This window comes from Buceros rhinoceros, unplaced genomic scaffold, assembly GCF_000710305.1.
Source record: "Buceros rhinoceros silvestris isolate BGI_N320 unplaced genomic scaffold, ASM71030v1 scaffold3884, whole genome shotgun sequence".
NCBI classification, from domain to species: Eukaryota; Metazoa; Chordata; class Aves; order Bucerotiformes; family Bucerotidae; genus Buceros; species Buceros rhinoceros.
The window spans coordinates 38,597-64,231 of NW_010408652.1; the positions used below are offsets into that span (position 1 = coordinate 38,597).

Consider the following 25,635-nt stretch of genomic DNA (forward strand, 5'->3'; position numbering starts at 1 on the left):
ACCTTCTCTGAGGCTGAGTAATAAACGGGAATGTGAAACTGTCTGAAGTGACAAATATATTTCCTTGGATGGGATAATTCTATTAATTAAGTTATCTCCTTCATAAAAATAGTTCAGAGGGGGAGAATCACCTCCCTTGACCTGCTGGTCATGCTTCTTTTAATGTAGCCCAGGATATGGTTGGCTTTCTGGACTGCAAGGGCACATTGCTGGATCACGTTGAGCTTCACGTCAACCAATACCGCCAAGTCCTCCTCCACAGAGCTGCTCTCAATCCACTCATCTCCCAGTCTGTATTTTTGCTTGGGATTCCCCAATGCATGTACAGGAGCTTGCACTTGGTCCTGTTGAACTTCATGAGGTTTGCACGGTCCCACCTGTCAAGGTCCCTCTGGATGGCATCCCTTCCCTCCAGGGTGTTGACTGTACCATGTAGCTTGGTGTCATTAGCAAACTTGCTGAGGGTGCACCTGATCCCACTGTCCATGTCATCAACAAAGATATTATACAGCTCTGGTCCCATATCAAGCCCTGAGGAACGCTAGTCATAACTGGTCTCCACTTGGACATTTAACTGTTGACAATAACTCTTCAAGTGCAACCATCTAGTCAATTCCTTTTCCACTGAATGGTCCATCCGTCAAATCCATGTCTCTCCAATTTAAAGATAGAGATGTCATGCAGGACAGTGTCAGATACTTTTCAGAAATCTAGGTAGATAACAGCAGTTGGTCTTCCCTTATTCAGCATGGATGTATGAGATGATATAGATGTATAAGAATATTTCGAACCTGCTCTTTCCAACAACCTGTTGCCTTGCCTCCATTGTGATCTAGATTGCTTGTCACATTATCAATTAGTAGTGCTTGTTTCAGAAATGAAATAGCTTGGATGTTCATCTTCTACATGCAGTCAGTTGTTCAAGCTGAAAGACAAAGGATACAGGTAGTTGTGGGTGCACTAAGAATGCTTTGTTTATCCAAAGGTAATTGTTAGAATGTGAATTTCCTTAATGTCTTGAAAACCAAGTGATCAAATCATCTCAGCTGTGTAGCACTTACGTCTTGCCTCTAAGCCCTTCTTTGATTTCTTCTTGACAGTATATTTCTTTATACAGGCTCTGTTTTCTGTCAGACTTGCTAGTGCTTCCTTCTGTCTCACTTTCTCCAACCTCTCCTCTGCACTCTAGGATTTTCTGTTTTCTTTCAGATCCTGTGTTTTGTGGAGGCTATTACAACAGCTACAGACAAGGAAAAGGTATTGACAGCCTTTGTGATCTTTTGTGGTATTTTTGAAATGCTGTCATTTAATGAAATATTCAGGAGTCTTGTTCTCTACTCTGCAGGACTGCTTGTCTTCCACTTCATGTTGTAATGATTCCTAAGTAATTTAAAAAGAAAAAGGAAAAAAGAAACGAATTAGAAGAATGTAAGAGAGGTAGAACTCTTTCTCAGAGGATAACTGAAATCTGGCAGACAGTGTTTCTGTGTTTATTTGAGAATGACCTGATTGCACTTTTTGCACTATTACACTGTTTTCATGTTTGCAACCTCAAAAATCTTTCTTCAGTATATTGTTTCTGTGATCATCTGATCTGAAGAGCAAAATTAAACAACAATGTGTTTCCTTATGTAACAGCACTGTTGGGTTGTCTGGTGTAAGACTAATGTGGCTTTTGCTACACCAATAATAATATTTTCTTCCTAGCTTAAATAGTGATGTCCTTTGTGACTTAAGCTCTTTCTATTGCTCAGTGGGAGGAGTTTTCTTTACTTGTCATGATCAGGATGAGCTGATTATTTCTCTCCTTGTAATATGGGGCCTATGTGTTGGAGAAAGTGTTGACTGATAATTTATACAAAGTCACACATAGCGTGTCAGAAAATATTTGTTGTTAATAGCTAGTTGTTAGGTTTTACATACAAAGTAAATTCTTGTGGTTCCTTGACTTGCTTTAGCTTATGGGTGGAGTATATGTTTTACAGAATTTTTTTTCCAAGTGTGCCTCTGTGTCTATATGTTTATATATTATTATAGATTAAAATAGTGTACATATGCACACAAAGATTTTAAAATGTAACTTTACTTTGTTAATGCCGTTGCACCAGCCAGTACAGATACTTTAACTTAATTATATAAGTAATTTAATGTAAATGGTCAATTTTTTAAAGAAATGCTTATGAAGACTAAATATACTTAATTTTCATTCTGAAATGAAACTTTGCTTAGAGAAGGGGATTTGTGGAGTCTCCTTAACACCTTGCTTCATCTAAAGAGTAAATACCATATGTATGTGGAAGGTGTGGTGCGCATCTTAGTTGTGCTAGCAAAGCTGTATTTGAGGTTGATACTTCCACATGAAACTAGATTTTCACGTGTCCAGTATCTTTTCAAAAATAGTTGTTGTTTCTGCTCTGTCACTAAAACATTTCTGTTACAAAAGCCCACAAGGACAGTATCAATAGTCACATACCTCTCTTCTTGATACCAGCAACTTTCTGCAGGACTACAAGGTTTTCATTGTAGTTCTGTAGAATGCTAACAAAGCTAAGAAAAAAAACTGTTTAGGAGTTACAGGTCACAACATCCAAAGTAGATTCAGTATGAAAGGCAGTGTGCTGAGAACCAGCACTTAGGTTTGCAGTTCTTTTTGCAAACTGTTTATGCAATAAACTTACATAGTTCACAAGGTGACACCTCGCAAAGATTTTTGTGTTACATTGTTGCCAGTTTATTCCTCATTTGAAATATATAAGTTGGACTTCATGATGCGTAGACCTGGTGCTGGACTTTTGTATAGGTGGAAATTTATTTCCATATAATTTTTTTTGAATGGTCTCTTGATCTATTTTGCAGTTTCTCTAGGTTACCGTATTCATTGGAGACATTAGAAAAAATGTAACAGTTGGTTCTGTTAATCAAGATCCTTGCAGCTGTTTAATATCACTATTTATGAGATACCATAATGCCTGAGGAAAGAGATTGTTCATAAAATACATTTTTCAATTGTTTGCTGTAGCTGTGGGTCTGAATAAAATGTGCCTTGTGTGGAACTCGGTCATCTTTCAGTTTTGGGCAAACTCTGATATGATTTTATTGCTAACAGAAAAACCCCAGTAGAGCGAGTATCTAAAAATAGTCTATTATGGAAGTTGCAATATTTTAGACCAAGTACTTTGTTCATATTAAGCTAAGTGCAAGTCACAAACTGTAAAAGTTAAAGCAGCTAAGAATGTCCTTGTTCATCGGGGTGAAATCTTGGGTCTGCTGAAAGGGTTTGCTCCTTTTGTTGTCTGTTTTCTCTGAGCAATTCCAGGAGACTTATTCTAGAGTGTTTTATACAGTGCCTTCAAAGGCTGCTCACTGCAAACTGAGCAGCAGAATAACGAATGTCATCTGCAGTACAAAACTGTACAGCTACGATTTAAAAGTCCCCTTTCTGGGAAGCAAGTTACTAGTGGGAATTACCTGAGAACATATGGTTTGAATATATAGTTCTTCAACCCTTGGAACATTTAATCTGTCTAGTTTCAAAGTGCTAAGATATTTAGCATTAAATCTCACACTTGGTGTCAATTGCTATGGTAGAGAGGACATTCAGATTGTATTGCTGTCCAAATTTTCACCAAACAGCAAAAGTATTGTGGGTTGTAGCCCTATTGTCTACATCAGATTCAATCTTGAAATGTTGCAACCTGACTCCATGGGTTGAACTCTGTGGAATTCTAATAGCTTTCTGAGTATTGATTTACACTTCTACAAAGAAAGGAACAGATCTCAAAAAGTGTGCAGCTTGTTGTAATGAGCAGGTATATTCTAGCACAGAAGATTCTGTGCTAGATGTTTGCCTGTGCATGCACAAATGTATTCTTTCTCTTTGAAGTCTGAGATATGTATATGTAAATGCATATGTAATCAACCGGGATAATTTTTTGGCAATTCTGACCTACTATACTTCTCTGCTTCTGTACTTCTAAAGAATACAAAGAGAAGGTGCAAATAGGCTTCCATTTTGTAGCCACCACTCTATGCCTGTTTTTCACCTGTTCTTCCTCTTGTCCCTTCCTCCACATGGCAATTTGTAGCAGGTGCATCACCACAGGCAAGGTAGTACTGCAATAAAAGCCTATCTGTTTGGAAAATTATCTTTTGGAAACTGAAATTAACGTATTTGTTAATGTTGCAAGTTAATCATGCAGAAACTCAGAATCAGGAATCAGGGCTCCCAAAATTGCAGTAATTTGCCTTTTCAAGGCATGATAGGCTTGTGTCCACCTATCTGAATATTTGTCTTTTATTTGTTTCCAAAGAATATGTGCATCTCATGAGAGTGTTGTGGCCACTGTAGAGTTCAAATAAAGCTAAAAAATATGTGGGGCTGGACTCCAACTTCTTTTTCAGTATGGCTTGGGCTGGCAGTAACCCTGACTAAAATGTACAGAAGAGATATAAATCAAGGAAAAGTGGAAGAAAACATGGAAATGTAACAACAGAGATTGTATTAGGCACTGAAAGTCACAGCTGCAGAAAGACATGAAACCCTGTATTTATAAATTATGGGAACAGTGCATTCAGCAATGTGTTCTCCTTTTTTTGTCAGAACCAGACTAGTTTAGATGGCCATTCATCAAATCAGCTTGGCTGTCAGTGTAACAGCCTTTTTTGGTTCTCTTTGGGGTCTGTAGGGTAATGGATAGGAAGGCAGCACAATTGTTTCCCATTTCCTTATGCTTGTGCACTATTTCTGTGCTTCTGACTGGAGAAAGGATGAAAACAGTCTATTTTGTACTTGAAAATTAATTCCCTTCATTGAAAATTATGACAGTGCTTTTATGACTCAAGTAGGTGCTTGTACTGTTTGCTAGAAATGTTACATTCCAAAATAAACATGTACTCAGTCGAGTTTCTGTTATAGCTACCCATTTTCATCCTAGTAAAAACAAGTGATGTTTTGGTATCAGCTAACACTTCAGCAGCAACTAGGGTGTTGTTTTTTTCCTAGCTGTTGTGGTGGCTATTATTGTTTATTATACTATCAGTGGTACCTTGGAAACCCAATCTAAAGCCAAGCCCTGTTGTTCCAGACACCCTACAGAGTAATAGTAAGGATAAAAAAGTCAGATTCTCACTACCTTTGACAGTGTGCAGTCTAGTTTTAAGAGTGAATGCAATGAGAAGATAGACAAATAGGTTTGGGAAGGTAAGATTATAAACCAGGGCCATAAATTAAAAGCAGAGGTCTCCGTTCACTGCCTTTCTAACTACTGTGTTTACTTGATAAATGCCGTTTGGACTCTTCGACTTCCCCAAATGTACCCTTAGAATAGAGTGGCCGTGATGCGCATGTGTCCTGAAATTCTTATCTATTACCCCATGTGAGGTGCTGTTGCATGATGTGGCATTTATACTTTCAGAGGATTTTCTGTTATTTTGATATGAGTGATGAGAAAGCTTAATGGATTTATTCAGTGGTAGGAGACTGGGTATTCCTGCATTAAATGGAAGGTTAAAACAGTCAAAGTGCTAAGGTGTTTCAGTACGGTACATGAATTCACGAGGCAGGCTTTCCTTCTTCATATGTTGTATGGGCATTACAGATTCCTAAATTAATACTTCATATGGTGGAAATACAATATCTACTATAAATTGTCCTGGACGTCTGTGAAGATGTGAAGAAAAGGAAAATTTGGATCTAATTTTTTTGGTTTATTTAATTTGTATAAATGCTAAGAGATATTTGGCTTGAATTCAGTGGTGCTCACATATTTGTATAATACAGGCAATAGAGGTACTGTCTCCCATAACATCCTCATAGGTCAGCTTAGGAAGTGTGGATTAGATGAGTGGACAGTGAGGTGGATCAAGAACTGGCTGAATGACAGAGCACAGAGGGTTGTGATCAGTGGCACAGTTTAGCTGGAGGCCTGTATCTAGCAGTGCTCTCCAGAGCTTGGTACTGGGTTCTGTCTCTTTCAATGTATTCATCAATGACCTGGATGAAGGTACGGAGTGTACCCTCAGCAAGTCAATGATACAAAACTAGGAGGGGTGGCTGATGCACTGGAAGGCTGTGCTGCCATTCAGCAAGACCTGGACAGACTGGAAAGGTGGGCAAGGAGGGACATAATGAAGTTCAACAAGGGCAAGTGTGAAGTCCTGAACCTGGGGAGGAATAACCCCATGCACTAGTACGGGTTAGGGGCTGACCTGCTGGAAAGCATCTCTGTGGAGATTGACCTTGGAGTCCTGGTGGACAAGGGGTTAATGATGAGCCAGCAGTGTGCTCTTGTGTCTTGGAGTGCCAGTGGTAGCTTGGTGTGAATTAAGAACGTGATGAGGTTCTCCTCCTCCTCCTCTACTCTGCCTTAGTGAGGCCTCATCTGGAGTACTGCATGCAGTTCTGGGCTCCCCCATTCAAGAAGGACAGGGAACTACTGGAGAGAGTCCAATGGAAGGCTACAAAGATGATTAGTAGACTGGAGCATTTCTCTTACAATGAAAGGCTGAGACACCAGGGTCTGCTTAGCCTAGAGAAGGCTGAGAAGGGCTCTTATCAATGCTTATAAATATCTAAAGTGTGGATGTGAAGAGGAGGGGACCAGGCTCTTCTCAGTGGTGTCCAGTGACAGGATAAAGTGCAACGAGCACAAACCGCAACACAGGAAGTTCCAGGTAAACATAAAGAAAAACTTTTTTGCTTTCAGGGTCCCTTCCAACCCCTACCATTCTGTGATTCTGCTATAGTAGGTTCTAACTTTAATTTCAGACCTTGTGTTTTTTCAAAGGATGATATTTATAATGTGGCTGCGGCTATGGTAGGTCTGGAAAGAATGAGTAAACACCTTGAGTTGGATTCTTTATTAACGCTAAAAATCTCCTGCTCTGACTACTTATAGATGTTTTCAGAAGCATACTCTGATGCTGGACTGCCATAGGAAGAGATTCAGATGGACTTTTTTCAAGTTCACCTAGTAATGTGTGCAAAAGTTGAAGAGGTTGGGGCGTAGAAATCAAACTTATTGGGGGTAGTCATTTGTTGCACAGATGTCTGCAGTGTGGTAACTATGATTCCACATTTTCACCTCTAACTACTTAGCCCGTGTCAGGAAAGATGCTATACCCATTTAATGAGCTGTTGAGAGTCTAGGTAATGTAATCTGTGCAGTTTGTTATTTCAATAACTATAATGTATTCTATTCCGTTGGGTTATTTGGTACCCGAAAATTGGTGCTGGTTTTAATTAATTCTTAGTTTGCTAGTTAGCCATCCCAAAACTATCCTGTGGAAAGCAGGGTTGAGGTGCATCAGTGTGCAAAAGTCGTGGAGTATTTTATATTGGTGCTTAACGTGTTTGTATCAGTCATATTTCATGTGAAACTACGGCTGGAAAAACTTCTCATTTTAACTGTTTCTCCTCTCCCCCCCCCCAAAAAAAAAACCCAAAACCCCAAAAAACCACTGCACCTCATTTATTTGATAACAAATTGACATGTATTATGTGTCACACTATGCATTTTTCAGATTATGTCACAGTGCTTTGTGAAAAACTGAAATAAAAGAGCAGGAAGGAGGGGAACAAAATCATGCTTATGCCTCTGTCATTTTTTTTTTTTTCCTTTTCTCTGGTGGATACTAGCAATGTAGTTTCCATGGCCATTTAATTGTGTTCCTTAGGTGAGTCTGTACAATGTGTTCACCCTCCAGGACTCCTGTTCTTGGCAGGCCCCAGCTGCCCTATGCCCAGGTCTGTGATATCCGGAGGTAGAGCAGTGACTCTTTCACGGGCACCCCCTTGCCGTGGGCAAGGAGCTTGCGTGCCCTTGAGAGCTGTGCTGGTGGTGGCATGTGCCTCCGGTGGGGTCTCCCAGGCCAGACAGGTCTCAACAGAAGGGTCAGACAAAGTGTGTCCACGGGCAGGATGGGCTCACTAGCCTTCGGGCAGCCATCCTAGGAGAAGGACAACTCTGACTCCAAACCCATGCAGATGGAGCTCATTTAGCCTTGTAAGGCATCCATCATCTAAGAGAAGGACACTCTAACCAAACCTACTACCCGAGGACTTCGCTGTCACCGTCCAAGCTCGCTAGGCCCTGGCAGATGAACCTCAGGTGTAAAGGGTGGAGCCAGTTCCACGCACACGCTGGTGCCTCACCTAAAAAATCCACCGTGCAGGCCCGAAGGGTGCACTCATCGCTTGCAGTGGGCGTGGGAAAAGCCCTTCCCAGATCTTCGTTCGTGAAGCCAAGCCATGATGATGATAATGTGTTCACCACCCGCAACAAACTGTTTTGAATGCAAACAGTGTCATCCAGGATAAAATGCTGTTGTTTGGATGCACCTTTGCCATTGATTTGATAACAGTGCAGCAAGAAACAGGAAATTATTTTATCAATGAAGGCTTGTTGTCCTCTAACTCCTGCATGTTTTACATGTTTCCTTCTGTATGAAAGCACTTTTCATGGCCGAGTCTTTCATTTAGCCAGTGAAGGTCAGATGTATCTCCTCTTCAACCAGGTGAGTGAGGGTACTGTAAAGTGGTGCTGCCTCTAAGAGATTTAAGTACAATGATACCCTACCAGTTCTTCAGCCTTGTACATATTGCTGGGGGTTCACCATAGCTGCTGTGTTTAGGCCTGACTTTAGAATTTCTTTCTTCTAAATAGAGGATGAGTAATTTGAATGAAGTTTGCCCCGTTCTTTTCTGAACCTTCTGTTCTCTGTTTTCTGAACTTGTGTTCAAACCTGTTTGTCTGGGAAATGCAAAAATAAGGAGCTCAAAGAGGCTACTTTTCAAGTTTGCTGGTAGTTTTTCTAGGGACAGGATTTTTTCAGGTTATGAGATTCGGGTGTTGGGTTTTTTTGGTGAGTATTCAGCACATTTGTTTGGTTATACAGGTTCTTTCTTGATTTTTCCAATAGGAATCAGTTACGTGCTTCATGCTGTCTTTTCAGTGGTCTTCAGCGTGCTAAAATGTTAAACGTGTCCAATCTTGAACAATAAGAATGAGTTAGATAAAGGAAGGAAATCCTCTGGTCAGTCAGCTACCTGGCTTGAAGTAAAGGGCGTGGGAGATCTGAATTACACAGAATCATCTGGTTGAAAGAGACCTTTGAGATCATTGAATCCAACTGCACACCCTGAACTGGCAGGGTAATTGGGAAAGATATCCTCTATAAGGTTGTGAAGTGCCAAACACCAATGCTTTCACTTTAAAATCAGTTAAATTTACTGATGAACTCTGCAGTTACCTAGATTCTATGATTTCCAGGCCCTTGAGAATCCCATTCTGGAATCTGGGGCCCAGAACGTAAAGACAAATTTTTAATTAGAAATTAAAAAATGCTTTCTGTTCAAAAAATGTTATTTAATTGGATTAAGCGATATATATGGGGGACAGAGAAGGAACTGTAAGTTTTGCTGAATTTTGGTGTTCTGAACAAGGAATTCTTAACATAGAAACAATTTGAATCAGCTTTTTAGAAGAAATATTCACAATGCTTGAAATATTCTGGGGGGCAATGGGAGGATTTACATCTAAAAATGTCAGAAGGGAATCTCTCTTGTGAAATTCCTCCCAAAATATAGATTTTTTTTTTGACCAGATCTGTATGGAGACAGCTCATGACACTATTACATATAAGCAAGAATCAATCACAGCATGAAACACAGACTAGAGGCACATTCCTTTTATTCCTCACACCATCAAAGGGCCTTCTATTCTAATGCCTTATATGAAACTTGGTTCTCGAAATCCTCCTGAAAACAAAATCAATATTATACTTTTATAATGATTAAGCGAATACATAAGAATATGAAGGACATTTTTATACCTTCTAAAGAAATGCTGTGCACAGATCAGTGGGCTAGCACTGACTCTCTGCCAGTATGGCATATGGTGAAATGCAGAACGATGTCAGATCACTAGCTCAGCCTAGAACTACTTGTTGGCACTGAGTTTCTGATAAGCTAATAAGCAGATACAGCTTCCCAATGCAACCAGTTCATGTGAGGTAGCTCAACTGTTTTGCCAGGGTATTTCAGTTCCAGAATTATCTTCCCAAAATCTGGACCACCTCTAAATGACTTGTCTATATGCCAAAATGACAGAAGCAGAACTGAAAATGTCTTCTCCTGGCTGTTAACACTGCCATTACACAGCTCATTTTTCTTTTATTCCTTTATCTTTTTTTTCCTTATTTATTGTGTAATGAAAAAAGTGTAAAATTAAATTATTTTCTAGACATTAAAAAAAGGGGAAAAAAAAGACCATCTAATATCTAGTTTTAAACTCTTACAATATTTGGTTCTACTCCTAATTCTAGAGCAGTCCATAGGCAAGAATTTTCAAAACCTTGGTTCTCAATTTTAGGACTTGTGCTGTTTCCTTGTGCCTGATATTACCTATATGAACTGGAAAGCTGCAAAAATCTTTTCCATAATATAAAGGAGAGTCTGGATGAATTGGGAAGGACAACTTAATTGTGAATGTAATTGCACTTCTTGCTGATAATTGGAATTGTAGGTCAAGGAAGACAGCTTCTAACAGTTGCAACAGATTTTTAATTTTCTGATCTAAATTATTAATGATATTATTTCTGCGACCTTTGTGCATAAAAAATTGACTTCATAACAGAGAGGTCAGCTGGTCTTGTTGATTAGCAGTGGTAATCAGAAACTGTTTGTCTCATGTATGTGTCCTTCTTTTAATGCCTTCTTACAAACTAAATGTAGATGGTGACTTTCAAGCTTTATGAAGAAAAATTTAATTCTGTAGATTCTAGTTAAAAGAAAATTAAATGAGACTATATATGTAGGATTAAGAAACATGAGGGGTTAAATGTCAAGTGTGCACAGGAATAGGTTTTTGTTTGGTTTGTGGTTGTTGTTCTTTTTTGTTTTCTGGGTTTTTTTTTTTGAGTGATTTAATACCTTGAGTGTCTTGAAAGCCATGTTGAATCAATTATGGAAAGCCCAATGCAGGCAACTTTTCCAGTGTGGCTGCAGTCAGACAAAACAGCATGATGCATTAAGACACGTAACTCAGTACAAGAATGCACAATGCTATCATGTAAATCAGTCGTGTTTCCACACCTGAGACACAGCCATCTTGAACACAATGTATTGAGACTGATACAGTGGTATTGTAAGGGTCCTTGAGGCAAGTGGTGAAGTTGTTCTGGATGTGAAGATTTTTATAAGAGGAGACTGAAAGGTTGAGATTATTAATGCAGAAGATACATTGGAATTATCTCTAACCTGCTTCCTGAAACAAGATTTAAGGGCATATCTGGTACCATCAAACAGAATAAATTAAAAACAGATAAAAAAGATTTTTGTTTTTTAACTGAAGCACAAAGGAATGTCAGAATTCAAGGTCTTAAAGATTGAAATATAAGACGATTCAGAGAGACATTTGACACCTTTTTTTTTTTAAAAAAAGAGCCAATTTAAAAAAGAAGTCCCTGAGACAAATGTACTTCTAATATAATCACAGAATCACAGAATCACAGAATCATCATCCGGCCGGAAGAGACCTCAAAGATCATCGAGTCCAACCGTTACCCTTACACTGCCAGGGTCCCTACACCATGTCCCTCAACACCAGATCCACACGATTTTTAAACACTTCCAGGGATGGGAACTCCACCACCTCCCTAGGCAACCCGTTCCAATGCTTAATAACCCTCACTGTAAAGAAATTTTTCCTAATATCCAACCTAATGGTTTATTGCATCTTCTTGTCATGTGTCTCCACTGGCCAGCATTATAAATATTAAGTCAGGATAGTGGACCAAATGTACAATTATTTTTATTCAGGATGACAGTTTCTCTTCGTATCACAACTGGAATTATTGTGTTTATAATTTCTCTCTGCTCTATTCAGGAAAAAAAAATGAATGGCAGCTTTGATTTCTCTTTATGTCCCCAGAAAGTAGCCATCGTAGTCCTCTTCCAGACATTGAAAGGGGCAAATATTTTGAAGCATCTTTCACTCATTCTGACATAAGTCAGACTTTCCCGTGTTCCAGCTGGTGCCTGTTGCTTCTTGTCCTTTCTCTGAGCAGAGGTTTTGCTCCTGGCTGTCATTGGGGTCCCTGGGTGCCGCCAGAGAGCTGCTCCTTCTACTAGGAGGTTCTCCTCATCCCCAGTGCCTGACCTGCAGATGCCACCAACAGTGTAGATCCCTTCCAGGTGCAGGTGTGCACACGTGTGTGTGTGTGTGTATGTGTGTTAACAAATACTGTTAGTCAGCATTTTGCTCATCATTGCCTCTGAGGGACAGTCCTAGTAACCAGCTTCTCCTCAGCTGGACCCAGTACTACTGCTCACAGCCTGCAGTGTGGTGCCTGGCAGTCTGGCCAGTGGTCCTTGGAGTCTTCACTCCATTTGACCTAAGGGCACTGTGTGAGACCATGTCACAGGCTTTAAGTCAAAGTAAACAGCATTTACTGCTCTTCCATCATTCACCAAAACAGTACCGTATTCATGAGAAGCTCTCAGGTGGCAGGGTTCAACCTAACCAACTCTGTGTTGTCTAGTCTCAGTCATTTCTTGTTTTTCATCTCCTGGGTGTTGTTTTCTGGAGGATGTGGTCTGTAACTTTCTTGGAAACTGAGGGTTATCAGCCTAAATTTACCCAAATGATCATTTTTGCTTTTCTTGGAGCTGGACATGATGTTTGTGTTTTTCCAAAAGTCTTATCCTTGAGAAATCCACATGGGGTATTCTCTATCACCATGAAGCCCTATCTCAGCTTGTGTCCAAACTGTAAAAGCCACAATTTCCCACAATATGTCTACCTGATTATAACTTTTCATAGCAAAATACACATAATTTTTAATAGAATAAATAAGTAGTTCATAATTCACACTCCAGTTGTAGAATACAGAGTGTGAGCTGTTTTGCTGAACTTTTCTTCTTTCTTGTTCTTGAAAATTTCTTTTTCTGATAATTTTTTTCCCCATTTGTCCCACAGTTCTCTCTTCTGGATTAAAGTTCTAGTAAACCGGAAATACACTGTGCTAAGTGAAGGACAATTAATTTGAAGTTACTTGAAAGCTCCTTTACAAGTAGTTGTGAAAATGTAACATGGAAATTCTGCTTAGAGTGGTCTCAATATATAGAAGGGAAGGTAGTAAGAGACAAATCACAAGGGATCATAAAACACAGTGTGTCTTTGAGCGCTGTGATAAACAGGCTGTTCAGCCTCGTTACAGTGCAAATACTGCTATGCTGTAAGGACGAAAAGGGGCTGCAGTGCATTCAGGCTGGCAAGGCCACAGGTAAGAGGAGCTGGTAAAAGCCTGCACATACGTAGAAGATGTAAGAGTCTAAAATGGAGGCAGAGTGAATTACTGTGATTTACAAGTGTCCAACAAAGAACAATAAAATTAAATTGAGGGATAATCTATCAGCAAAATGTCTGATTGGTGTGATGTTAATAAGCTGTGGACGCACTCCCATGGGAATGTGAGAGACAGCCCATGAGCTGGGATTATGAAAACTGCACTGGCTAACACAGAAAATTTTATCAATCCCGTATGAGCAGAGAAATGAAGGGAATGCTTTTATCAGAATCTCTGTCTCTGTCATCTGTGAAGATCTGTTATATAGTCTGAGGACATCCCATTGAAATCTCTGTGGAAATGTTGCCATTTTCAGTCAAGATGGATCAATACCTTAGTGTTAATACAGGCCATGTTTGTCATAGCAATTTGTTTAGGAGTGAAGATGACGATGCACAATGGTTGTGCCAGTGCAAGGATCATGGGGAGAAAAGATATTCAGTACTCCTCTATCTGTATACAGGGAGATAAAAAGCTAACGTGTTAGCTGAATATCTGTGTTCCCTTATAGGAAGAGTTAATTAGTTATACTTGGAGGGGGGGTTATGCTATTCCATCCAGGAGAACATTGTAGATTTATGCAGTTTTGTTTTTTCTATCAAAAAAGGCTGTTATGTTCTACGTTTGAAAATTTTGCAACTGAGTGTTTAATATGATTTTCCTTGTTTGTCAAGAGGAGGGTTTTTTTTGTCTTACACAGATATCTCACTTACGGGAACCTCGAGTGTGCATGGAGCCCATCTTGTTCTCACACAGATTTTTGCCCTTCTGGTGAAGAGGTTTCACCACACTAGGCGAGACTGGAGAGGAAGTCTGTCAAATGTGCTGCTGCCTGTCCTTTTTGTTGCACTGGCAATGGCCTTGTTTAGTGTGAAGCCACTGGCTATTGAATATCCTTCTCTCAAGCTGACACCAAGACTTTATGACAACGCAGAATCCTTCTTTAGGTAACGGGCTCATCCGTTATCATGAATATCCAGGGTTCTTGAACTTTTACCCTTGAGTTCTTACATTTTAAAGACTATTTGTGTTCTAGGAAGAATAACAGGTTAAATTTTATGATAGCCGGTTTTTTTTCATGTGTTTAGTACAATTTTATAGGTTATTATGAAGGAGAGAAAAAATTAGAAAAGCATCGTGCAAAGGATTTTCTGTAGTAAAGGCAAAGACTTTGCAGTGGTTTGAACTGGGTAATCTGTTTCAATGCAAACAATGGCCATTTATATGTAAATGCACAAGTGTATTTAAACAGGTCTTTGTATGCTTAATTTTCACTAATTGATTAGGTCTGAAGCCATTTTCTCAAAACAATTCTCAGGTCTGAAAGTCACACAGTGATAACAAAGCCTGGTGCACTTTTTACTCAACCTCTAGTTTCTATACGTTAAGCTTTGAAATCAACTAATTTATGAATTTATTTATTTTAGATGTAGAGTATGTATAGCTTATCTCTGAACTATTCTGTATCGAGTGCATCTCACATACAGATCGCTGTCTCTACTGGACAAATATCAAGACAGCTTCATAAACAAAACATGATGCTTTTAAAATTTATAAATGAAACATAAAAACACTTAAACCATGCTAACTGTTAGGAATACACGTTTATAAAGAGAAAAATGGCCATGGGGAGATGTTACCATTTGTTTAGCCATAATTGCATTGAATTTTCTTTACATGTTTACATATAGTTTTTAGAATGAGATAATTCTGCTCTTTTGGTATGTTTTCTATGCATGGATTTTATAGTTCTTTAATTTCTTGGTAAACATGTAGGATCTTGAACCTGAAAGTTAATAGAATGAGACACAGTAAGATGTTTGGTTTTCTTTTCTTTTCTCTCCTCCCTCTGCCCCATGGCCCACTTTGAACAGCACTGAAGATGGTAACCTGGGAAACCTTTCTCAAATTCTACTGAGATATTTCTCTGACTGGGACCACGCATGCATGCATTCAAAACAAGGGTAACTGTGGATAAAGTATCTACTTCCTTAACCGTAAATTGTAAATGTTTTAAACTCTTTTTTTTTTTCTGTGTAATGTGGACTATATTATACTTTTCTTGGCAGCATGAGGTTGATGACAAATCTGTTCAGATGGAGCTGGCATCCAAGTAAAGTACATAAATAGGCTTTATGTTAAAGGTCTGATCTAAGTCCCTTAAAAGTCAGTGACAGCTTTCTGATTAATTTCAGGAGGATTTTAATCAAGTCTAGTGTCCATATGAAAGAAGGTTAGATGATAATTACAATATTTGTTAGGAAGCATTCCAGATTTCCAAATTTAGGAATGCAGAGTGGTGACCATGCTTTACTCACGTTATTGTTACAAACACAAGGCATGCAGCTAGTTTGCTGCTTTACTTCCATAAATATTTTTGGTGAATCCACTTTGATATAAATAAGTAAAATAGGTAAAGGTTTAGACACAGCTGTCACTGATTAAATGCTAAGAAGGTGTTCAAGATACCAGATTTGCTCGTTGCTCTATGGATTTCTTCTGATAAGTAATATATTCCTTTCATTTAATGGATTTTTCTATTGTTATGTTTATTCCCATTAGAAAAAATAATTCATGTTGGCAGATGGAATCTATGTCACACCAGGATGCATGTGGATGTGCGGCTGAACAAGAGGTATGTAATTTTATAATTATCTATATATGTAAAGATTATGTTTTGCGTATACTACATCTGATATCTTGACTCTGAGTTTTCAAGGGCTGGAAAAAGGGATGAGGAAGTAAACCCTTAGAGCACTTTTTATCATCGGAGATTTTCTAGTCTGAATCTACTCTCTGACAGCTTAAAGCCATTATTCCTTGTCCTATGAACATGCCTTTGAAAAAATGTCTCCCCCCAGCTTTCCTGTAGGCTCTATTTAGGTACTGGAATGTCTCCCTGGAGCCTTCTCTTCTCCAGGCTGAACAACCCAAACTCTCTCAGCCTGTCCTCAGAGCAGAGGTGCTCCATTTTTCTGATAATTTTTGTGGTCCTCCTCTGGACTCGCTCTAACAGGTCCATGATCTTCTTATGTTGAAGGTCCTAGAACAGAACACAAGCACGCCAGGTGAGGTCTCACAAGAGCAGAGTAGAGGGCGAGAATCACCTGCATTGAGCTGCTGGTTGCTTAGGACTTTGCTTACAAAAAACCTCATGTAAAACAAGATTAAAACATAACACTTCCATTAATATCTGGAAGACTACCAGGTGATCCTAGCTGATAGAAGCTACCAGGTATCTATTTGTAAATGAGATTTAATTGTTAGAGTTTTATTTTGATTTTGGATTTGAAACCTTTGGATTTGAGCCTTGGAGGAAGGAAAACATTTTGGAAAAGTTAATGAATTTCTGGCCTTCTTGTCTAACAAGTTTTTCTGCTGACTTGCTCTGAAGTTGAGTAATAAATAGAAATGTGAAACTGTCTGAAGTGACAAATATATCTCCCTGGATGGGACCATTCTAACAAATAAGTTATTTCCTTCATAAAATTATAAACATTCAGAGTAAAAGTTGTATCTGAAATGTAGCAATACAGTTCTTGGAAAAGTGGAAGGAGGAAATTAATTTTTTAATTTGCTGGGCAAGGAACAGACTTGCCTCTAATACTAATGAGATGCATATTTAAAATACAAGAAACTTAGATAAAGCAGCCCATTAACTATGAAAGCTCAAAGGAGAGAAGTCACTTGACAGTGGAGGCAGAACAGGTATGTGTTGAGGCATAGAGAAGAAAAAAGAGGAAAATCAGATTCTTTGAGAGGGAATTTTAATTTGTGTAGGGTTGAGATGTCAAGCATTAAAATTTTTCAGTTGATATACATACTGTACTTTATAAGGCTTCTGATATATTTGATCATAATATCTGTCTCCATTTCTTTGGTTGTGAGAATATCCCACTGAATCATTAGAAAACATCTTCCTTTATTCTTCTCTGCAGTCCATCAATGAAAGTTTTAGAAGCATATTGTATCAATTAGAATTTTGTTTTCATCTCGTATTCATCTGGTGCCATTTTGGTGTTTCTTCTCAGGTACAACAGGTGAATAGTCGTCTCGCCTTTTTCATCATAGTAAACCTTTCCAAACTTATGTACAAGTTTTGAGTTTTTTTCAAAACAAAACTGACTGACAGGGTTGCAAGAGAAATTAAAGGTCATTCTAGTAAGTAGGTGACCCTTACAATTATTGAGGTGCCTTATAAACATGAAACTATAAAATTTATTGAAAAGTTAGCAAAGCTGAGAAAGGCAAACCCAGTTGAAAAGCCATGCTGTAAAATCTACATAAAATTAAAAATTCTGACTAAATGTAGTGCCACTGATTTTTAAGAGTGCTTTACTTGTTCTATGTATACTGTTTTTCAGGTGTGTCCAAGTTTCAATACCTCTGCTCCCTATGTGAAGAATAAGAAAGGACATATTTTGTATAATCTTTCAGGGTTCATTGTGGAAGAATATTTACTGAGGGCTTCCAACAAAGCAAGGTAATCTTAAAATACCTAACCTTTGTTTATCCTTTGTGTATAAAAACCTCAGTCCTTCCTGATCGAAAGCATAAACTTTGTCACAGAGAAGATAAGGAGTCACACAGAGACTTACTGTCTCTTGTGTCACAGAGAAGATAAGGAGTAGTTGCCTTTATTGGTTGGTTATTATCAAGGTGTAGAGTCAGGCTAAGGTAACAGTGAATCTCCTCCATGGTTACTTCTCAGAGCTTCCTCCAGCAGTTACATGATAATGTAGGCACTCCCTGGCTCTTCTTGTCACGCAGTGAGTTATTTCAGCATCTCAGAGAAAGAAAATGTGTATACAAAATGTATATATGCAAATCAAACGAGCAGTATAGCTTTCATTCCTTAAAGACTCAAGCAAATAGAGGTGGATATGAACCAATTAATATTTTCTTTGAAGTAAAAAGGGCTGGTATGCCCAATAATCTGTGATACCAGCCACAGGGGTTATAATCTGCTCTATTTTGAGGTTTACTTATGTGCCTGTACAGCTCAGTGGCTACCTTTGACATAGATGGAAATACTAGACCAGGTATGCTTTTTTTCAAGGAGAAGAAAGCATTAGCTATTTATGCATTAGAAAAAAAGTGTATCTGATTTGATAAAAATAGAGGTAAACATCTTAGGATGAAAAATTTGTGCTAGAATATGTCTCCTGTGGCTCAGGGGTTTCAGTTTTCAAAAAGTAAAAATTCTTATCTGAGAGAATCTTTTTGCTGGAAGAGATCAATAATGTTCACTGGATTCAAGAGTACTTTGAGCTCCTCCTTTTTAACAGAGAAGGCGTTTGTGGGAGGTTGTGTTTTACTTTCAGAGGAAAAATAAAGCATCAATGTAGGTATGACCTCTTTATCATCACAAGAAAAAACTGCCAAGCTTAAGGCACGTAACTTGTTATCGCTTTGTTTTCTATTACCAGATATGGTGGTTGGTCTTTTGGAGGAAGGAAAGCATTTGAACTTCAAGATAAAAAATTGAATAACGCCGAATCTAAGCCTCTGGCTAAGGTGAGGGTTGCATGTATGTGTGTGTGTTTACATGTGTATGTTGCTTGCTTATTCAGGCTCCAGACTTCACAGCACTTACCAAATAATAAATCATTACATAAAATCCTTTCATTTAGAAGTTGGGAGAAAAACCCTGTCTATTGTAGTCCACTTCTCTGTTCATAATTCTTGAAGTATTGTCCTGTGTTCTGAGAAGCAGTTTTAAATGGGTCAAATCATACGGCTTTCATTGTTTTTTCCTGTGAACTTATTTCAGAGTCTGAGCTCATCTTTAAAGCTTTTTTTAGGCAATCAGTCTGGATATTCCTTTTTGTTTGTTTTCTACAAAAATAAAATGTCAGAATTTACAAAAGTTCACTGAACTTCTCAAAAATTGAGTTATGGTTGATGATTTTTTCATTCCTGCAAGGAATACTTTTCCTTGCTACATTTCTCTTCCTCCATGCCTCACTCAACAAATTAAAAAAAGTAAAGAATTAGCTTCTAGGAGTAGCAACTTCTGCATAACAAATCTACTACTCTGTTTATACTCTGTGTTTAACCCTTTTCAAATATAAGAAAATTTCCATCTTTTTTTTTATCCTGGAGAAACAGAATTGTGCCTTGCTGAAAAATGAGGTTGTAAAATCTGAACCTCTTCTTGATAGTAGATCGTACTATCTTGCAACGCTACACAGAGCTATTGTTTTCTGTCTGCAGAGACCTCTAAAGTCAGGAAAAGAAGAATTATTCTAAGCACAATTGAAATAAAGAGCTTTTCCCTTGCCTTTTGGCACTCACTGGAAGGATACAGTTTCTCCATACTGTGAAAACTTGGGAAAGAACCTAAGGGCTAACAGGCAGTTATCAGTGCAAGGGGGTTTATTTTTCTTGGGAATGCTTTGAAAGGTTCTTTTGAGATCTGTTCAAAGGTAGAATGGTAAAGAGTAGAGTAACAGCAGTCTTGGAGGAGTATTGAAGAGTATCAGTTAGTGGTCTCAATTTTTGTATTCAAGGCAAAACAGATTCGTTAAGAGAAAGCTATGGACTTTGCAGATTCTAGATCAGAATATGAAAGAAAGATGCTTCTACCTTTAAGGTGTTTCCTGGGTGTATAAAATCTAGTTTCTAGTTGCTTTTATAAAGGAAGAGAAGGAATGGTGTAATTAAGCTCTACCCCAAAAATTCATTTAGGGATGAAGTGTTTAATCAACTGTGTGTTAAAACAACACAGATATTTTCCAATATAATTTCACGTTTGGTTTTGCAAAATCACTGCCTGTTTGCAACGTCTTTTCCATGTAGTTTTGTTAAAGATCTCTTATGTGCACATCCTACCTTACGGGGAATCACAAATGACCAAAATGAATATGCATACCTCTTCTACACCCAGATTTCTTACAGCTTTGAATAGTTCCATCAGTCCTTCATTAGGAACTTGAAGTCCTAGAGGACTGCAGTAAGATGTGCTTTTCTGACTGTTTTTGTCCTGTGTCTTTAATCATTTTAGACTCTCGTTTTGACGTGCCTGCACTCTGGTTTCTGTCAGTGTCCCTTTTTTTTAAATTGTCTTTGGCATAGAGCTCCACCTGCCATCAGCACAGTGATGAATTATAGTTATACTGTTAGTGAGTAAGCTTTGTATTTCAGACCCCAAGAAAACAGGGGAGTAGATTTATAAAGGGCACTGTGTTATCTAAAATACCTCCTGGAAGTGGTTTTCAACTGATGCAATGTCAAATTATTGCATTAACCTTTCAGTAATTAATGACCAGACTTTTACTTTGACCTTTCATGCTGTTCATGAGACAGTGTATATACCATTTACACAGCCTGGTGTGAAAGAAAATGAGAAATTTGCATTTCAAGAGACTTACTGTTCAGTTCATTTCCTTTTAGAAAATTTCTGAATCTTTGTTATTCTAGTCTATTCAAAAAGTCACTATTTTTTCCAATTAAAATTAAAAATATCTACTCAATACCTATTTTACTATATCTAATCCTACTATGCTGTATATACTACATAAAAAGTACGTGCATGCATATGGAGAGAATATATATGTATCACATGACAAATGTGGCTGATTGTCAACAATCAATGGTTTCAATCATTGATGATTACTGCTACATTGCAAAAGCACAACTCCTCCTCAAATTTGCTGTTTCAGGACTGTAAATGAATAATTAAATATAGGAAGACCATGTGGTAATTTTATATAGTCCTGAAAGGCAACTCGTGCTGTCTACATGGCATTCTTAAGCATGCATCTTTCCAGTCTCACAGGTTGGAATTTGAGGCTTTACACTAAGTGTCCAGAGGAATTTGTACCTCTCCAGTCAAATACCCCTTTCTTCTGCTTCACCATCATAAATCTGGTGCGGCAATGCCTAGGGGTTTCTCTGCCCTCCTCATCCTTTTTTCTTGATCAGCCTAGCATTATTCTGAAATATTACGAGTAGGTAAAAATGATATGGAATAATGGAGAAGATGTCTTTATAGAACTGATATCTAATGTAGTGAGGGACCTTGCTTTTTCTTCAGAAAGGATTTTACCAACCATGGATAGAAGAAAAATCAATGCAAATAAAAATTAATCATCTTAATTTACACATTTTCCCATTGCTCATCGCTTTTCTGCCCTCTGATAATAATTACATGTGTAGCACACGAGAAATATGAAAGATGTTTCAGCTGGAACTAATATTTTTCCTTTTTAATATTTTACTTTTGCAATCGATTTAGAATAACTCGACTTTAGAAAAAAAGAACTTAAATGTATCTTCTGATGAAGTGAACAAACCTCAAATGCCTCTTTTGCAATATTATAAACAATTAAACATCCAGCTTCAGTTTGTTTATTTCCTGGTGGTTTGATAGAGTTAGATAATGTAGCTTGAAGAAAGAATTCTGATTTATGTGTGACATATCGAAATATATTGTTACACACAATGCTCTGGTGTGGTTTTTGTGTTTTCATTTGAATATTGGTTACATTGTTATATTTCTAAGTTGTTGTGTGTGCACTTGAGACCTTTCCTCTGCTTCAATTAAGTGAGGATGTGTCATCAGAGTTTTGCTTTAGTGTTTTCTTAATTGCTTTTCTTTACCAATACAATGAACACGATTGCATTAGAGTTTCATTATATATTTATAACTTTCTGTTCAGCACAGATCTCTTTTAAAAAGAGTAAGAAATGGGTGTGGAGAGCTGTGAAAAACACTGGCTATCCTTGATCCCTTGTTTATGTTTCTTAGCTCTGGTTGCCATTTGCATGGAAGATCCAGCAGTGCAAAGGTTTGCTCGTTTCCTCAGGACACTTAGGCTCTAACTTCATTTATTTAAAAAACTCTTCAGTTTGTTGATTAAAGAATGGGAGACCTAGTTTGTGGAGTAACCTGTGGGAACTGAACTGGGGCACGACAAATGACCCACCCCAGTGGGTTTGCAAAGGGAGGAAAGTGTTTGGGATTTGTTCTTTTTTCTTTTCTTTCAATGTGGGGACATAAGATGCTGTTGAGATTTCAAACAGTTGTGAAGACCATGTAAAGAAGAGCAGAAAATGTGGAAGCTAATGCAAGGAAGAGTAGTGGTAGACCAAAGCTCCTCATTTTTAAAATAATGAGTAACAGAGCTCATGGCAAAGAAGGTTTAAGGGTGAGAGGCATAATGACAGTGAAGCCCAGTGTTTGAAAGCGTGATATAGGATAAATGGGAGGAAATTGAATGGATAATTAGGGTATTGTAAACCTTGCCTGACAACAGAGTACGGTGTAGAGATCCAAACAAGTATGTAGCCAGGAAATTAAATCAGAACTATATATTAAGAGAGGGAAATAGACCTGAAGACTAGACAACCTGCACTGGGAAACATGGAAAAGAATGCTACAGGAAAAACAGTCAAAGTCTGGAACTAGTGCCCAAGGATTGTAGCTAGATACTACAAGAAAGGAAAAACAGAATTATCTGCAAGTAAATAGATCTGTATCTCTCTCTCTATATATAAATAAAATCTCTGGAAGTTTACACCAGTTTCAAGAAGAGGCACATGTACATGGCGGAGCCATTTTAGATGAGAATTTAGATGAGAACAGGATCAGAGCAATGAAAATAGCATCTTTAGGAAAGTTTCCAAGAGGTAACTGTGTAGATGGTAATTTTAGAAAGGAACTAAGAAACTGAAATCCTAGAAGATGATTGTTAAGGAAAGAAAGACCTGTATTAAAAACGGTGGACTTTGTAGTATGGTCCAGAATCTAGACACAAAGAGAGAATTGCCAAGCATCAACCTGAGGTGTACAAAATGCAGATTAGCAAATAGCTGATATGAAATGGGGAAAGGTTAAGAGTTTTCAACTGCATAAACAAAAGAGGAGATGGAAGGTTATGGTGGAGTGAGGAATGGATAGTAATCAAAGACAATTTTAAACATGTCACTAACACTGAAAGCAAACATTTGTAATAATTTGACCTACTTTTCAGTATGAATGATGTGGGTTCAAAGGCACTATGATTAACAGTAATGAGGTATAGAAATTGAATCGATTTCCAAAGGCAAAGCAAAACTCGAACCTCAGTATATTTGATTTTGGGAAATGTCAGGCTCTCAGCAATGATTCTAGCACATGGACCTGTGCATTTTGAGTATATTTATCAAGTTGGAGTGATTCTGCATGATTTGAGGATAAAGTTTATGTTACAGTAGATTTGCTTCCCTGTGCTCCTCAGAGAGATTGGCTTGCCTTGTTTGCCTTAAAGGTTGTCCATACTAATTTCCTCCATGCTTAACAAACCACTGATAATTGCTTGTTGAAGGTGGAGACACAACTTTGGCCTTTATGGAATAGTTTCATACTCACCTTGTAAACAGTACCTCCTTGATTCTTTCTTTCCCATCTTCTAGGATATTCTGCTCCTAGAGAGTTTACGTTGTGTGTCACTTACAGGTATTATTTAAGTCTTCTCAGAATTTCAGTAATGTTCTCCACTTGTAACACTAGTTTCACTCATCTTTTTGTATTTCAATTAAATTGGGAAATGTTACTTTTGCATTTCCCCCCACTCTTTGTCAAACCAAATATATGCAAAAGGAAGAGACAAAGTTGTCTGTTACATTAGATAATCTCAGTTAACACAGGTGTACAGTTCCAACAGTAGAAAACAAACCGCTGCACACTGTTAAAAGACCTGCACAAATTAACTGATTCTGTTCTAATTAGTTCATCTTCTATAAATACATGTCATAACAGGAGAATTAAATGTTTTTTGTAATTCTTCAAGGTATGGGAGCTTCCAGATCAGTGTTCAGATTCAACTCAATTTTGATTCACAATTTCGATTCTCTCCTACAGGTGTGGTACAACCAAAGAGGTTTCCATTCACTCCCATCGTACTTAAATGAACTCAATAACTTCATTCTGTGGATGAAATTGCCTCCTGATGTGGACTGGAGACAGTATGGTAATAGCACTTCTTTAAGCCTTTTAAAATATCTTTTGAAAAGTAGTTTTTAAGTAAACTAAAGTGATTTCAGTATGAAAATTTCCCATAGTATAAAGTAGGATTGCAGAGTCACGCGTTTCTTGGGAGGATTTGAAACTAGAACTTTTGACTAGAAGGTTTGTTTGTGTGAAGAATGTAGTACACAACAAGGCAAAATGTGAATTTACAGCGTGCTATACCATATGAGTTTCTTACAAAGGACATTCCTGTGGAATAAGTGACAATTAGTTTGCTATACTTGGGCTATTAGTCCCTGTGAAACTAGTTCTAGGACTTGCTTAAACAGTATCATTAATGCACAATGCAGAAGGAATTTATAACTTCTTTGACACTTTATCCTCTTAGGAAAATATCCAGGGCAAACCCAGAGTATCCTGTAAATTCACACTGCAACATGATGTTCCGTAGCATTACTCAATGAACAGGAGAGGATGGTATATCTTACTATTTTACCTAACAGAAGAGAGATTAGTATATTTGGCATCTGAATTCTCTGATTCAGACATCCCTGAACTGTATAACTAGTTAAAATAAAGATTTTTACAAACTGACTTCTTCAATTACTTTAGCCAAACAATAAGTGTTAACATTGGTGATCTTTTAGGGTGTTGAAATCTGGGCTTGATAGTTCAGGCTAACTTCTGTTCATTCCAGTTACTTTCATTCTTAAGGTTCACAGAGTTTGGTTTAGAGAAATTTTAAAATAGCTTATGACCAATTTTTAAGACTTTTTGAAAAACTAGCATGGTTGTCTGTAATCACAGAATCATTTTGTTTGAAAGAGAGCTTTAAGATCATCAAGTCCAAACATTCACCCTGCACTGCCAGAGTCCCTAAACCATGTCCCTAAGCACCAAATCTATGTGTCTTTTAAGTACTTCCAGGGATGGTGACTCCACCACCTCCATGGGCAGCCTGTTCCAATGCTTGACAACCCTCTCTGTAAAGAAATTTTTTCTAATATCCAACCTAAACCTTCCCTGGTGCAACTTGAGGCCATTTTCATTTGTCCTATAGCTTGTTATTTAGGAGAACAGACCAACCCCCACCTCTTTCTAGCCTCCTTGTTGGGAGTGATAAGGTGTCCCCTCAGTCTCCTTTTCTTGACACTAAACAGTCCCTCAGCCGCTCCTCATAGGACTTGTTCTCTAGACCCTTCACCAGCTTCATTGCCCTTCTCTGGACAAGCTCCATCCCCTCAATGTCCTTCTTGAAGTGAGGGGCCCAAAACTGGATACAGTACTCAAGGTGTGACCTCACCAGTGCTGATTACAGTAGGACAATCACTTCC

The 25,635-nt window shown here is 38.1% G+C and overlaps 1 protein-coding gene across 1 annotated transcript in view; it reads left to right on the forward strand.

Annotated features, from left to right (window-relative positions):
- Positions 1-25,635, forward strand: part of LOC104492374 (ATP-binding cassette sub-family A member 13-like) — a gene marked incomplete at both ends in the record, with an annotated part of 84,818 nt that overhangs the window by 38,526 nt on the left and 20,657 nt on the right. Inside the window, 5 exon segments of the mRNA XM_010134927.1 lie at positions 14,048-14,294; positions 15,910-15,982; positions 17,712-17,830; positions 18,777-18,864; positions 24,194-24,302. Coding sequence (XP_010133229.1) covers positions 14,048-14,294; positions 15,910-15,982; positions 17,712-17,830; positions 18,777-18,864; positions 24,194-24,302 — 636 coding nt within the window.